This window comes from Epinephelus fuscoguttatus, linkage group LG5, assembly GCF_011397635.1.
Source record: "Epinephelus fuscoguttatus linkage group LG5, E.fuscoguttatus.final_Chr_v1".
NCBI classification, from domain to species: domain Eukaryota; kingdom Metazoa; phylum Chordata; class Actinopteri; order Perciformes; family Serranidae; genus Epinephelus; species Epinephelus fuscoguttatus.
Genome location: NC_064756.1, coordinates 20,977,183 through 20,992,409, shown reverse-complemented (window position 1 = coordinate 20,992,409; position 15,227 = coordinate 20,977,183). Strand labels below are relative to the sequence as shown.

General features: G+C 41.4%; 1 protein-coding gene across 1 annotated transcript; it reads left to right on the top strand.

Moving 5' to 3' along the window:
* Window positions 1–736: 736 nt before the first annotated feature.
* On the top strand, window positions 737–13,993 carry cbl (Cbl proto-oncogene, E3 ubiquitin protein ligase; the record flags this gene model as incomplete). The annotated part of the gene is given in 10 exon segments (XM_049576057.1): window positions 737–824; window positions 2,735–2,866; window positions 3,059–3,277; window positions 4,792–4,923; window positions 5,676–6,098; window positions 6,624–6,712; window positions 6,962–7,168; window positions 7,257–7,345; window positions 7,693–7,935; window positions 10,643–13,993. Coding segments are annotated over 10 exon segments (1,918 nt in total), but the record flags the coding sequence as incomplete, so codon positions are not given.
* Window positions 13,994–15,227: the final 1,234 nt, after the last annotated feature.

Genomic DNA, 15,227 nt, shown 5'->3' with positions numbered 1-15,227 from the left:
GTATCTCTGCGGCTGCGTCTTGGTCTTCATTTGACACAGCTTTAATAAATGATCAATAAGTCAAGTTTCCCGTCATATGCAGGGCTTCTCTTTTTCTGCCATTTCTCATTTTCTTTCCTCTCCTCTTCCCACAAAGTATCCATCTCTTTTTAAACTATGCAGTTCTGCTTTGCATCCCCCCGGTTGAATCTGCCTTTCAGCTCTAAACCAATCCAGCCATATCATATTGCCTGTTCCCATCATTCCAGTGTTATCATAACCAGAATAGAACTGTTGGTTTCTAATGTGCAGCTTAGTCAGTGGTTTTGTTGGCTGGCATGAAACTCATCTCTTTATGCCAGCGTTGATTCCTTTGTTTAATGAAAGCTATGGTTGGCCTGTCCCAACCTGTAATCAAATCCGGATTTTAAAGTGAGACAGCCAATACAGTATATCGCCTGCATCTATGAAGCATTTATCAGATGGTAATTACTCCATCTGACCCATTTGCAAAATAGTCACATACTGTACATGCATCATCTCAGTGATGATATTAAAAACACGCTGCCAGATTAAATGAATGGACTGAACAGATGTTTTCATTGCTGCAGCCTGTTAGGTATACAAGCGGTATAATCATACTAACTAATTATGGTGATAACTTTTAAATGAAAATGCCTGTCGAAATACCCAAAGATACTTTAAGGCTCCCCCCACTGTGCGTACCTTCTAATTTTATGTGCCTCTTCATCTCCAGCTATTTATTCCCCGACGGCCGGACCCAAAACCCAGATCTGACAGGACTGTGTGAGCCTTCGCCTCAAGACCACATCAAAGTCACACAGGTCAGAGCAGTATGCTTCTCACACTGCATCCTTAGTCTTTAATATCTTACACATCTCATACACACTCTTATACACTTCTGATGGCCTTTAGCATTTTGTTGTAGAGTTCAAATGGCTTTTTTGTGCACAGACAGCTCAGGAAGATCTCACAGTCTAGCGCATGACCAGAGCAAAAGTAGATGATATGATAAAACACCAGACAGGAACTGAGTTATTCAAGGTTAAGTAGCTGACTAACTGGCTCTTCTACCTTTTTTGTGTCGAGCATTTATATTTGACAAGTTGTTTTTCATTGTGATAAAAAGCCCCAGCTTATGTAAATGCTGTTGAAGGAGCATAAATGATCCATGGAGAACATTATGATATAGGTATATTTAAATGAGGAAAGAAGGAACTTAAGTTGAACATTGTGTAGTTCCCCAAGAGAAATGTTGGACACTGGGTTGAACATGACTTTAAAGGAGAAGTCTGGTATTTTGCACTTTGAGCCCCATTTCTGGGTTGTTTATGATGAAGTAGAGTGGTTAAGACCAAAATAGTGACGATTGCTCTTTTTCAGAGAATTGCCGAAACACTGCTGCCTATGGCCATGTGTGAATCTGTCCTAAAACCACCCTAAACGTTCATTTCAAAGCCATGAAACTCGCCCAGTGGTCGGTAGTGTTCGTTGATGTTTTGACATAAAAATCGTAGCAAACTGTGGTTTCCATCCGCGTTTTCGCTATGCATCTTGATTGTGGAACTATTTTTTCAGCTGCCTCACACCCCTGTGTAAACTTCCGTTTGATCGTTCGTTTGACCCTGAAGCGTTATACACTCCAGCCCACTTGATGGCGATAATGCTCCTTTATGTGGGTGTCGCCAACTGGCAGGAAACCATTGCAATGTAATAGGACACAGAAAAGAATCAGAAGAAGAAGGTTGGTGTTGTGTTCAAAGGCATCATATTGCGAAGGTTGTTTACAAGCAAGTAATCCATTGTGCGGTTGTTTAAACTTATTACAAAACTTTTTTGTTCGTTCTCGTTCTTCCTCCAGGAGCACACACAGCACTGTCGAGGCAGCACTTTCGCTGAGCTAAAAGACTACAATGACTACAACCTTGTCGTAAACAACCCCCTTTCCGTTTCCGGTGGCGGATTACTACCAACGGACAATGAGGCTTCTATAGAAAACCAATGGGGTAGACAAAATGTCAAGTAAATAATCACGGAAACCACAGTTTGCTACGATTTTTATGTCAAGGAACACCACTGACCACTCAGTGAGATTCATGGCTTTGTAAATGACCGTTTCAGGTGGTTTTAGGACAGGTTCACACATGGCCACAGGCAGCTGCCTTTGGCCAAAGCCACATTCTCCGAAAATGAGCAATCATCACTATTTTGGTCTTAGCCACTCTATTTCATCATAATCAGCCCAGAAATGGGGCTCAAAGTGCAAAATACTGGACTTCTCCTTTAAGCTAAGTGCAGATGAAGTTAAAAAATGGGGCATTTCAGAATCTAAGAGTATTATAGTTAAAGCAAATTGGTCCTTTGTCAGTGCAAGCTTCTCCTATTGTGTTGCAGTTTAGGAAACTCCATCTGTCTTGCAGTATTTCATAATGTCCTCACATTGAAGGATGCATCATGATAAATGTGCAAGACATAACTAAATTGTGAGATATCAGTAAAGACAAGTCTCTGTCTTGTCGGGTTATATGTCTACTCAGGGTTTTGTAAAGGTGTTTATGAACAGGCTCATTATGCTTGAGCACAGGACTGAAACTAAAAATACGCCCACACACTTTTAACTTGGCTCCGGATCCTTCTGGGTTCTTTGGAAATGATCTCAGATGGTGTCAGTGCCGTATGATGTTACTGAGTTTAGGCACTGAAAGCTCATAGTTGTCTTGCTTTTTCCCCTCAGGAGCAATACGAGCTGTACTGTGAGATGGGCTCCACTTTCCAGCTGTGTAAGATCTGCGCCGAGAACGACAAGGATGTGAAGATTGAGCCCTGTGGTCATCTCATGTGCACCTCCTGTCTCACTGCCTGGCAGGTAAGAGCGTGGGCGGATGGAATGGGTTTGTGTGGGTTGATTGCTCCAAGTTAAGTGTTATAACTCAAACCTGTTGAGAGGAGAACTCGCGGCTGAAGTGCTCTTCTGTGCAGATGTAACAGATATATAAAAGCACATAAGCTCCTTTCATCTCTGTTTGCTGATTCATCTGCCTCTCTGCCTCTGTTACAGGAGTCGGAGGGTCAGGGAACGGGATGTCCCTTCTGTCGCTGTGAGATTAAGGGTACAGAGCCCATTGTTGTGGATCCTTTTGACCCCAAGGACAACAGCGGGGGCTCCTGCAGGGGCATGTTTGGAGCTGAGGGTGCTCCATCACCCAGCTATGACGATGATGATGATGATAGACTTGAAGACCCTCACCTCATGATGAGCAAACTTGCCTGTACAAAGGTAATATCATGGAGTGACCTTGAGTTATTGAGACAGAAGTTACTTGTTTTACTGAAGTTTCCAGTCATGGCACTGGGCAAGCTCTCCTGTTCCATAGATAAAACATTTAGGCACTCAGCTTGGTCGGTTTGACGCCGTGGGTGCTTTTCATGGGTGCCGACTGTCCTCTTCTCCTCTCTGTTTTTCTGAGAGACCCCTCTCTGTTCAGATGAAACACTCCCTGCCTTGCCCTTTTCACTTTTTGTGAGCTTCAAGCTCTCAGCTCATATCTCAAGTCTTTCATCTCCATCTTTCATGGTGCCAAGGTAGCAGCTTTTTTTTGTGCCTCGGCATTTGATATGAGGGGCATTCTCTTATCCTCCATCTTTTATGGGCCTCTGAGAAACTCTGTGTGCATTAGTCTGCTTATAGAGGACGCGAATACCTGAGATCACACACACTTTGATGTGGTCCCTGGAATTTTTTTGGCTTTCATTGCTGACCTGGCCTCTTTCTCTCTTTTTTGACCATTTCTTTAAATGTACTTGAATACTGTGAAGTACTTGGCTGTACTTGATTTGTGTTTGTTTCGGGTTGAAACAAAACAACACTTAGATTTTTTATTTTTTTTTATTTTTTATTTTTTTTTGCTTTACAAAATAGCTGCCAATGTAAAGTGCAGTCACCTTTAAAGGTATAATTATATTCTATGAAAGTGCAAAACAGTGTATCATTTAAATGTTTGCATATTTCATTAGTTTCAGACAATGCAAACAGTGTTGTATGTTGTCAGTTATTTTTTAATTACATCAGTTGCTTTTTTTAACACTTATTTATTAATCTATTTAGCAAAATTAACATTAAACAAAACAACACATACCTTGAGAAATTGCATGATGGGGATTTTTTTTCTTTTTTCCTCCCTTCATCATAACATTTTCAGCCATGCAGTGCAGCTCTCCATAATTCATTCATTAATATTCTGTTACCACTTATCCTGTTGACGGTCACCGGGGGGGGGGCTGGAGCCTATCCCAGCTGACATTGGGCGAGAGGCAGGGTACACCCTGGACAGGTCACCAGACTATCACAGGGCTGACACATAGAGACAGACAACCATTCACACTCACATTCACACCTACGGGCAATTTAGAGTCACCAATTAACCTGCATGTCTTTGGACTGTGGGAGGAAGCCAGAGTACCCGGAGAGAACCCACGTTGACGCAGGGAGAACATGCAATGAAGGGCTCCCCCACCCTGGATTCAAATCAAGAACCACTGTACCACCATGTCACCCTCAGGCTCTAGATAATGATAACTGTAAATGTGACCATTTAAGGAGAAATAAGACGAGAACTGTGTTCCTTTTAATCCACTCATAGCACTGCTGGGCCTACATCCAGTTTAAGAAAACTTTGATTAATGGCAGCATTTGTGGATCACCTGTATCATGAAAAGTTGCCATTTAACCAAATCCTGATTCCATCAAATTGCACATGATCAGATGTGATGAGTCTTTTGCTGTTGTTCCAGGTGGAGCGCCCCCCATCACCTATGTCCATGGCTCCTCAGTCCTCTCTTCCCCCTGTGCCGCCCAGATTAGACCTGCTACCACACAGACCTCCCAACCCCCCTGGTGCTTCCAGTCCCGGGCTCACCAGTAAGGTAAGTGAACATACACAACCAGTTTTGTTCAGGCAAGAGGGGACATTAAAAGAATGAAAGTTTGGCTCAGGCGTTATTTCACAGATTGTCAAGTTTACGCCTGGAAGCTTGTGTCACAGAAAAATGTGCATTTTTGTGCTTAGACGGAATTTACACATCTTAATCCTAGCTCTAGCTTTTGCGTGTGTTGTAACGTGAAATCTATCTCAGTGTTCTCCCAAAACTTGTCTTTTAATACCTTACGTCGAACTACTTACACATTTCCGCTTTGCAGCTGGTTTGTAGCTTTTATGGCACACCCACAGTGGAAGCAGAGAGCCAAATCAGACTGAAATTCAACAAAATGTCACTTGTAACCCCGCTCTGTTATTAAAATGATGCCTACTATTACCCACCTTGACTGAAGTGAGGTGTTAGAATGACAGCTACAATAATCAGTGTCTTTCATATTCTACATTTGAGTCATTTCAGAACACATTTCCACTCACTCATACATTCATATTAACTCATATTTCTGTTTAAATGTAGATAAATGGAAACTGTAGATAGGAAGCTTGAAATGTCTGCAGATGATGAACAACATTTTCCTCTGTAGTTATGTATATTGTCGATTATGATGATGAATGCATGCACAGTGGTATTGTTACTAAATGGATTATTTCCAGCGCAGAAGTTAGCAGTTTTCTTTGAATTCACATCAATATTATACGTTGTCTAAATGAGCTCCCTCCATCTCTGTTTCTCCCCTCCAGGCAGCATCTCACCACAAAGACAAGCCTCTTCCCCTCCCCCCAGCGCTGAGGGATCTCCCCCCTCCTCCTCCTCCCGACCGCCCACACACAGCCGGGGCAGCCCCCGATGGGCGGCTGCAGAGGCGGCCCTTGCCCAGCACTCCCGGGGAGCCCCCTCGAGATAAGCTCCCTCCAGCACCCCCAAACCGGCCTCTGGCTGACTGGAACTCCCGGCCTGTTCCCAAGGCCCCCACCTCTTCCTCCTCCTCGTCTTCATCCTCATCTTCCTCATCCACCCAAGTCTCCAGTCTGGGAGTGGACATCCGAGCAGGTGTCAGGGAACTCTCCAACCGACACTCCCTCCCCTTGGCGCTGCCCTCTGCTTTGGACACACGCTCAGACTCACAGAAGAACAACAGCTCCCTCAGTCTGGACCACCAGCTGGTCAGAGAAACCACAAGACACCACACACTAAACTACCATTTGGTTTAATGTTTATTCATCGGCGAGTTCACAGCATTTTAGTTTTAACTGTCCAAGTACAGTGTATGTCGATGGGTTTTTAGCTCAGTCATCCAAAACACATGCATTGTTTGATCACTATTTTAAATTACAATTTAAGGTGTATTTATTACCTCTAATGATATTCATTAAATCCATGTTCACATGGATGTCTCATGCTGTTAGATAAAATGTTAAATATAAAATTACAGCCAGCAGCTGGTGAGCCAGGCTAGCTGTTTCCCCTTGTTTCCATTTGTTATGCTAAGCTAAGCTAGCTGGCTCTGGCACCAGCTTCTTACATTTACAGCACTAACATGAGTGGCATCAATCTTCTCATCCAGCTTTTCCTTAGACTATTTTCCCTAAACTATTCCTTTATTGTGATCAGAATTGGTTTCAAGATTTCAATTGAAAAAAATATTATTCACTTGCAAGTTTCTGAGATTTGAGCTTCTTCTTTTCCAGAGTTTTGCAGCAGTTGCTGGTCAAGATTATGACAACCCCAAAGTCAAGCCCTCGGCTTCAGCCAACGCCATCTATGCCCTGGCAAACAGGTATGTTGTACTGGCACTATGGTGACATTAGAGGAGTGGAGATATAGGTGAAGTGCTGCCAGAGCGCAGTGGAATGACACTCCATGGCTTTTTTTTCTCCATGTGAGGATATAGAAATTTGCACTTTGCATAATTCGGCATTTGCAAAGAAACATTAAAACGTTGTCCCATTGATCCTTTTAGTGTTAATATTTCATGAATCCACATTTACATTTCTAGTATGAATATTCTTGAGTTGTTTGTTTCCAGACCTTCTCCAGCCCAGAGGCCAGTGACAGGAGAGGAGGCACGTGACAGTGAGGAGGATTCAGAGTACATGATCCCCTCCTCTCGCCCTGTCTTGCCACCCATCACGGCACCACCTATAACGGAGACCCCGGCAGTCCCAAGGCCTCCACAGGTTCAGCCTGTAGCAGCACTCCAGACACAGACCCACGCCTCCACACACAACTCACGGTATTCAACACTCAGTGAAATAACTTTGGTGACTGCAGCGCTGTGTCTGTGACGGTTGTTGTTTTATTATTGTTGTCGGTTGTTGTAGGCTGATCATGGCTGAACTTGAGGATGGACCTCAAATGTATGAAGCGATGTACAACATCCAGGCCAGGTCGCAACAAGCCAGAGACTCAGGTACAGTATTTTGATTCATCAATCTTTGAATTAGGTGGACAAGGCCAGCTTACATGAGCAGGCAGAGTCACTATTTTAAATCTCTGTGCTGCCTCCATACCTCTCTGTCAACCACCCTGCTATGATTTATTGGTGTTATCTCTGCTTTTAAATGAACTGCTGGTGGAACAACACTCGCTAAAACCAGTCTATCAAAGTGTCTGAAACTACATCCCTCACCAAGTGGAAAAATACTCCTACCTATTCTGTTAGCATGAATGTAAATTGTGTTTTTGGTTGCAGTTGTGATATAATCATCTGTCTATCAGATACTTTAGTGCTAATACATTGTTTTAAATCCACCCCAGACTATTCAGAGTTGCCCCCTCAGGCGATGACCAACGGTCCCAGAGATCAAGCAGCCGAGGACAGGGAAGAGGAGGAGAACGGCTACGACTTCCCAAAACCTCGACTGCCGCCGCCCACCGCCCGACGGACCCTTTCAGAACTGGGGGGGTCGTCTTCCTCTACTTCATCCTCCTCATCATGCTCATCCTCCACAGCTGCTTTCAGCCGCCTTTCTCTAGATTCGGATGCTGGAGCTGCAGCACGTAAGTAAACTTTACTCTGTTGAGCCAGAGCTTGTTTTTAATGCAGAATATAATTTTACAAAACAACTTTCAGAATTCCCCCAAATTATGGGGTCATCAACAACAAGCCATGTTATGAACGTTTTGGGGTTTTTTTTTTACTGTGGTATATTATCAATGGGATGTACAGGTTGTCGCTGGTATTAACCTGCCCGGCATGTTGCCTGTCGCACCTCCTCCGGTGCACTTGGGGTCAGCTGCAGGGTCTTTAGCTGGTGCCGCCTTTCACTGATGTTTCGCCCCCCTCAGTAGTATTGCAAGATTATTTTCTCTAGTACATGATTCGGTTGTCTATAAAATGTCAGAAAATGGTGAAAAATGTTGATTAGTGTTCCCAAAAGCCATAAAATAACGTCCTAAAAAGTCTTGTTGTGTCCACAATGCAAAGATATTCAGTTTACTGTCACGGAGGAGTCGAAAAAAACTGAAAATGTTCACATTTAAGAAGCTTGAATTGTGGATTTTTTTTAAATTAATTGTCATATTAGCTGGCATTTAGCTCAGCAGTTAACTAACCAATTAATTGTTGCAGCTCTACTAGCTACATCATCCAAGAGTAGCCACATTGTTTGCCTTTACTTTAACACGTAATGAATAAGGGATATCTTCTTTCAGGAAGGATAAAACAAAAATGAAACTACCTAAATAGGTAGATACCTTACGGATAAGTAGGACAAACATTCTGCGAACTGACCCTTTTATTACATGGGCTTTTATTAAGAGATGTGACACTTAAAAGTTAAACTTTAACATTAGTGATGGCACATACAGTATTAGGTTGGCAAGAATGGAGAATGGTGTATCTGTTTCCTAACTGACTCAGATGTAAAAATGTATAGCTGCATCCTCTTTGTTAAGGTGCCTTCCTTACAAAAAAGGAAAAATTGCTGATGAATCAATATCTTGCACTCGCACAAACATCCTCTGACCCTAAGAGAAGCTTTAAAAGTCGACTACAGCATTTTTCTGCTATGTGGTTTGAAGCATTTAGACATTATACAGATTTTCCAGAAGCTCTTTGAAGTTAATGTTAGACTTTGATAGATTACCATGAATTGATTGCCGTACATAATTTGCTCAAGTACATGCAGTCGCAGTCCTCAAAGACTAAAGACTAATAATTATAGAGGGTTGCTCAGTTACGTTAGTGACCTTAAAAGCAGAAAAACAGTAAGTGATGCCTCCAGGAAATCGTACCTAGCCGTCTGTATCATCAGAATCTGGTATTGACCACTGAGACGTCACAGACCGGAAGGCTGTGTGGAGGTTTGACTGGAAGTAATGCAGCATTAATGGCTTTATCACAGTCTGTAGAAGAAGGTAGAAAAGCATTTATTTCTCAGAGTAATCTCCATGTCTCTGCAGTAAGCTGACATTTACTACCTACAGTATGATGATTGCTGGCTGTCTGAGTGCCCCACTGAAGACTTAAATCTTTATATCCGAGGGACAATTAAGTGGCTCTCAGACAAGCTGACAAGCTCTCAGATCATAATTTGACTCTTTATGAGTGCTTTATTAAAGGTTGCTGCAGTGGAAAGGTCAACCAGTTCACCATATATACAATGTGACGGCAATGTGTAGCTTTATGCAGACAGATACTCGGTGTGCTGTTTGCCACAGGTGCCTCATTACAGAGATCAGGATGTTCTTTAAAATGAGATGTAAATTATTTCCAGAAATGTCATCTTCACTCACATTGACCTTAAGGCTGTTTTAAGGAATTTATCTCCTTTTAGGTTTGACCAAAACCTAACACTAGTGTGTTCCAGACCTTTTAAGCCCATTTCAGACCAAAGATTCGCGATGAGATGAGTTGAAACGGGCAGGTACCTGCAATGCAGCATTCTGCAATGTGCCGGTTCACACCACTGCAACTACATGAGACAGTGTATCATCTCTATGCAACAACTTTCTGTACTTCTGTACTGATTTTCAGCTTTTCAGGCTAATTTTGTGGCTGAATATAATTTGTAGCTTCTTAAAATATGAATGATAGTGATCGTGAGATACTGGCTACAGTTGTATTCGTAGTAGTGATGAAACGGCCAAAAAACAAACAAAATGAGCATCAGATGGACTGAATTCATTATATATACGCCACAGTAATGTAAGTAAACCGTGCCAGTTAGTCAGTGATAATGTGTGTGTGAGGGGGCATGAGCACACACAATTGACAGCAGCAGCGACCCGCCGTCTGACACCAGCACACATGAGGAAAGAAACAGCCATTTGCGGTCATTTTGACTTGACCAACAGACGTCACTACAAGCCCATTGGATGTTTAAACCAGTGACGTGCTTTACGTTCTAAAACCAGCCACTGGCGATTTGCCCAGCTGAGTTGCAGGGGACACGATCAGCCGGCTTGAGTCGAGCTCAGACGGCCAATTCACACCGCTGCAACTTTTCTCTGCAACGTTCTAAAATGGTTTCACTTTATTGTGAATCTTTGATCTGACCTGAGCTTTAAACGTCCTCTAATTAAATGGCAACAAAACCCCAGCTTTGTTTAACAAATGTAGGCGTGGAAGCCAGAAACTAGATGACCTTTGATAACATACAAACAAGCTGCAACGTTCTAAAACTGTTTCGTCTCATCGCCAATCTTGTCTAAACTAGGCTTTAGCTTTAAAGGTGTTTTACATTCACTCTCTTCTTCTCTTCAGCCTTCTCAGAGCCGGTGGAAGCACCAGAGAGACCTCCAAAGCCCCTGCCCAGACGAATCAACTCGGAGCGTCGACCCAGCCCCGTCCCGCCCGTCCCTGCTCCACCCAGCGGTGGGGCGACAGGTGCAGAAGCCAACCCTCTAATTAGTAGCGAGATCGAGCACCTCATGAGTCAGGGATACTCTTACCAGGACATCCAGAAAGCACTGATGATTGCACAGAACAATATCGAAATGGCCAAGAATATCCTCCGTGAGTTTGTCTCCATTCCCTCCACCGCGCATATTCTCACATAGCACGCTCCTTGTGCCTATCTCTCGTGTTTGCTCTCTCGCCCTAGCTTGGCCCAGCCTGGTTGGGTTTAGGTTGGCGCAGCCCAGCCCAAAGCCCAAAGCCCATTGCCTGCAGCACTACCTCCGGTGCTGGCTGACGCCCTACATCCCTGTGGATTTTTAACTGGCTGTTACTCCAGCGAGCTCACAGCATCTCTGGGACTCCGCGCCCTGCACTCCATGCGCTTTCAACAGTGTCTGGCCTTCTCTAAACTGCTTTCAAACAGCAGGCCTCTTCGTTTTCACGGACATCTCCGCGGGAGTGACCGAGCGCGTGTGGAACAATGACGGGACGCCACATGGCGCGAGACTTTCGTATGAATCCTGGGAAGACAGATTCTTATCTTTCATGTTGAAGCCTCTTGCTGAAAATGTAACCAACACCTCACAAATAAAACTAAAAAATGTATGTCTATATGAAAATTTAATATATGAGTAAATATATATTAAATGTGTGTAATATATACAGTACGTGCATATACAGTATGTAAAAATGACTTCAGCTTTGAGGGTCGCTGTTGGTACAAGCGATATGGGTAGACGGGGACCAGATTAAAGGGGGTTTGGTCCTTTCTCGGACTGAGGGATGTGAGAGTGTGGAGAAATACACGTGAGGAAGAGGAAGAGTCAGGGTGTCTTCCTCACCAGGATGATGTTCAGTCAGCAGCAGCTTAGAAGACAGAGCAGCAGAGCTTTTTCATTATGAATTCAGTCTGTTATGGCCTTTGATTAACAATGTTGCTTTGGTACTTTTTCTTTTTTTTTTTTTTTAGAAAAAACATGCTTGTTTTGTCGTGTTGTATTTTTCAAAGTAGCATGACGATGGTTTCGGGTCTGGACTGTTCGTCTGGCAGCGTGTGTTTATATGTGTGTATGTGAGCATGTGTGTAGGTGTGTGTCTGCCAGACCTTCTCCTCATGACCTGCTCTTAAATGAACCTCCTGTTCCTGTACAACATGAATGTGGAATTACAGTCAGTATACTCAGACCCGTGCTCTGTAAACGTACTACTGCTCTAACTCAAGTGGCAGGGCCTAGTGTAGCTGTAGAGCCTGGCAGTGAGATTATTAGAGGACGTACTAATGTTGACGACCCTGCAGTACCAGACAGGCTAGTGTTGTGTGATCCGTGGTGGCTGAAACGTTTTCGTTCTGTCTTCGTCTAACTTCATTGGCCGGCTGGTCGGACATTTTCTGTCTCCAGCTCAGTCCAGTGTTACGAAACAAAAAAAAAAATGTCATTGATTTACTTTGGTAATATATTATTGTAATATGATCATAAATATTGTTATTATAATTAATTCAGAAGTGCTTCACTGCTGCTACTATTGTTAGTGCTAAACAATTAAGCCTTAAATGTACATTTGTGAATATTGTGTTTAACCGTCATCCTGTTTCTTTAAAGTGACAGTATCATCCATGTTTCTCTGGTCCGTAATGTAGCATACTTGAAAGTACAAGCAGCTTGTGAGCCTGCAGCCCTCACAAGCTGTTGACTCTTCAGTGTTTTAAACTTTTTTTTTTTTAATATATATATATATATATATATATATATATATATTCTCTATAATTTTCTATAGGTAGACTCAAACAAACAAAATGCTTGCGCTATGGAAACCAGCCATTTTGTAACAGATTCAAGCTTCTCTTTCACATCAGTTTCCTCTCTCCATGGGAGTTCACCCCCTCTGAAACAGAGTGATTGCTGAGGCTTTTTAAAAAGTAGGCTCATGGGTTTGCTGGCCCACCCCCAAGTCTACATTAAAATCAGTATTTGGGCCAACTGTAAGAACTAACTCAGGAATAATGTTTATTGAAACCAGTGGCGTTCACGCGCAGCTGTCAAAAAACAAACAGAGGAGACTCATTGGCACAGACAGCAACTCACCTGCCGTCTCTTCATCCAGGTGACATGTAGCCAAAAGTATCCACTCAATGAAGTCACACAAGTAGCCTATTACTTACTTTGTCACATTATAACTTGCACATTTTTTTGTATTATTTCCAATGTTGGCAGGACTAGAAACAGCAGCTTCATTTCCAGGTACTATGAATGAATACGATAAATAAATGCAAGGAGCTTTTAGGTACATTGACTTGAACCTCTCCCAGCATATGAAGAAGAATGTTTTTTTGGGGGGAGGTGGGCGTTAATCAGGTCGATAGCTAATTAGCCTTTGCTTATTCTGGGTAATGCTGTCTGTTGACTGGAAGCTATCTCTGCGCTGTCCGGCCATCTTCTAGTTCTTTTTTTTTTCTGTTCCTAGTTGCCTTGAGAAACTTCTTGAATGATGGGTAATGGACGGGGAGGTCCCCCAATCCTCAATACTGTACCAATGTTTTGTCGATGCTTCAAGGACAGCACGTCATTGTTGTGTATTATTTACCTTTTGTTTTGTTTTTTGTTTTTCGCACAGTATACCAATTTGTGCTTTGATACTGTCACTCTAAAGAAAAAGCTAATTGTATAAAGTTTGTGATATGATAAGAAAAAAAAATGGCTGTTTTATTTCATTTTGCATTCCTGTACATGTATTTTGTTCCAAAGGTTTTTGTTTACTTATGTGAATAATTCTGTGAGCAGTGCCATATGTTTGGAGATCCTCACCATGTTTAGAGTAAGGCCTTGTTTTGGAAGAGAGTTTGTAGGTATTGATCCGTACCTGCTGATCTCAGAAGGCTAGATTGTGCAGTATTGCTTGTATTAATCTGTCCTCTCTGCCTTGTCAGCCGCAACTTATGTGTGCATCGATGAGCTGATCTGTGAAAGGTCTCCTTGGCTTTCTTACCCGAAAGATAAACCAGGTCTCAGATCAGAGATGCTCAATGCGTACCATCCCCCGTTACCCCCAGTCCCTGTGTTGGGGTACTTCAACTTTTTGCCAGAAGAGGGAGCCGTTGTTCCATGTAGCTGTGTCGCTTCTCATCAGTAAAAGGCATTCATTAACTTTTTGATGGTTTTTAAAGCTCATATCACTTTGGAAGTATGCACAGTGCTGTTAATAAAATGATAAGCAAAAGCCATCATGTGTGTCTCTTCTGTACATTTATATTCAAATGTGTTTAGCTTGTAGATTTCTTATCAAATGCAGGCAAAGAGTTAAAAGAAAAATGACATTTAAGACAACAATTTGTCTTTATATTTGTAAAAGCTAAACAATTTCCTGAGGATACACAAGCCATTAATGATAACTCAGTCATCTGCTTGACTTTTTATTACTTTGTTATGACGTGATGACACATACTATGCTTTAATATCTTTATGAGATCTTTATATTAACGAAACTATAACATTTTAATTAAATACTATGCTATAACACATTTTAAATAGCATTTCTCATGGCATACTATAAATGTTTTATTATTATACAATCACACACTATTCCACATTTGTGGAATATACAACTTACTGCATTATATTTTTATGGCATGCAATAGATGACTGTTTGAAATATTTTTTTCCACATCATACTACGATATTATACAATGATACTACTATATTTTTTAAGACTTTTGTGACATACTATGACATTGTTTATGACACATTCTACTTTGACTTTATGACATACACTATACTATGAATTTTTTGACATACTATAGTGTGAATGCTTTTGACATACTATACTATGCAATTTTTTGGCATGCTATACTAAGACCTTTTTATGACACACTATACTATGACATTTTTTGACATACTATACTATGGAATTTTTTTGCCATACTATATTATGAATTTTTTTAACATACTATACTATGACATTTTTATAACATACTATACTATGACATTTTTGACATCCTATGATTTTTTTTGACATGCTATACTATGACCTTTTTATGACATACGATGCTATGAATTTTTTTGACATACTATACTATGTCATTTTTTGAATACTATACTATGAATTTTTTTGCCATACTATATTATGACATTTTTATAACATACTATACTATGACTTTTTTTGACATACTATCCTATGAATTTTTTTAACATACTATACTATGACATTTTTTGAAATACTATACCATGAAATTGTTTGACATGCTATACCATGACTTTTTTAACATGCTAAACTATGACATGTTTTATGACACGCTATACTATGACATTTTTTGAGATACTATTCTTTACATCAGCAACACTTGTTTTTGGAACAATCTTATTCGAACTATTTGTATTACAACATTGTTTTAAATATTACATTTTTTTTGACATTTTTGTGGCATAAGAACTTATGAAAGTTTTTTATAAAATTG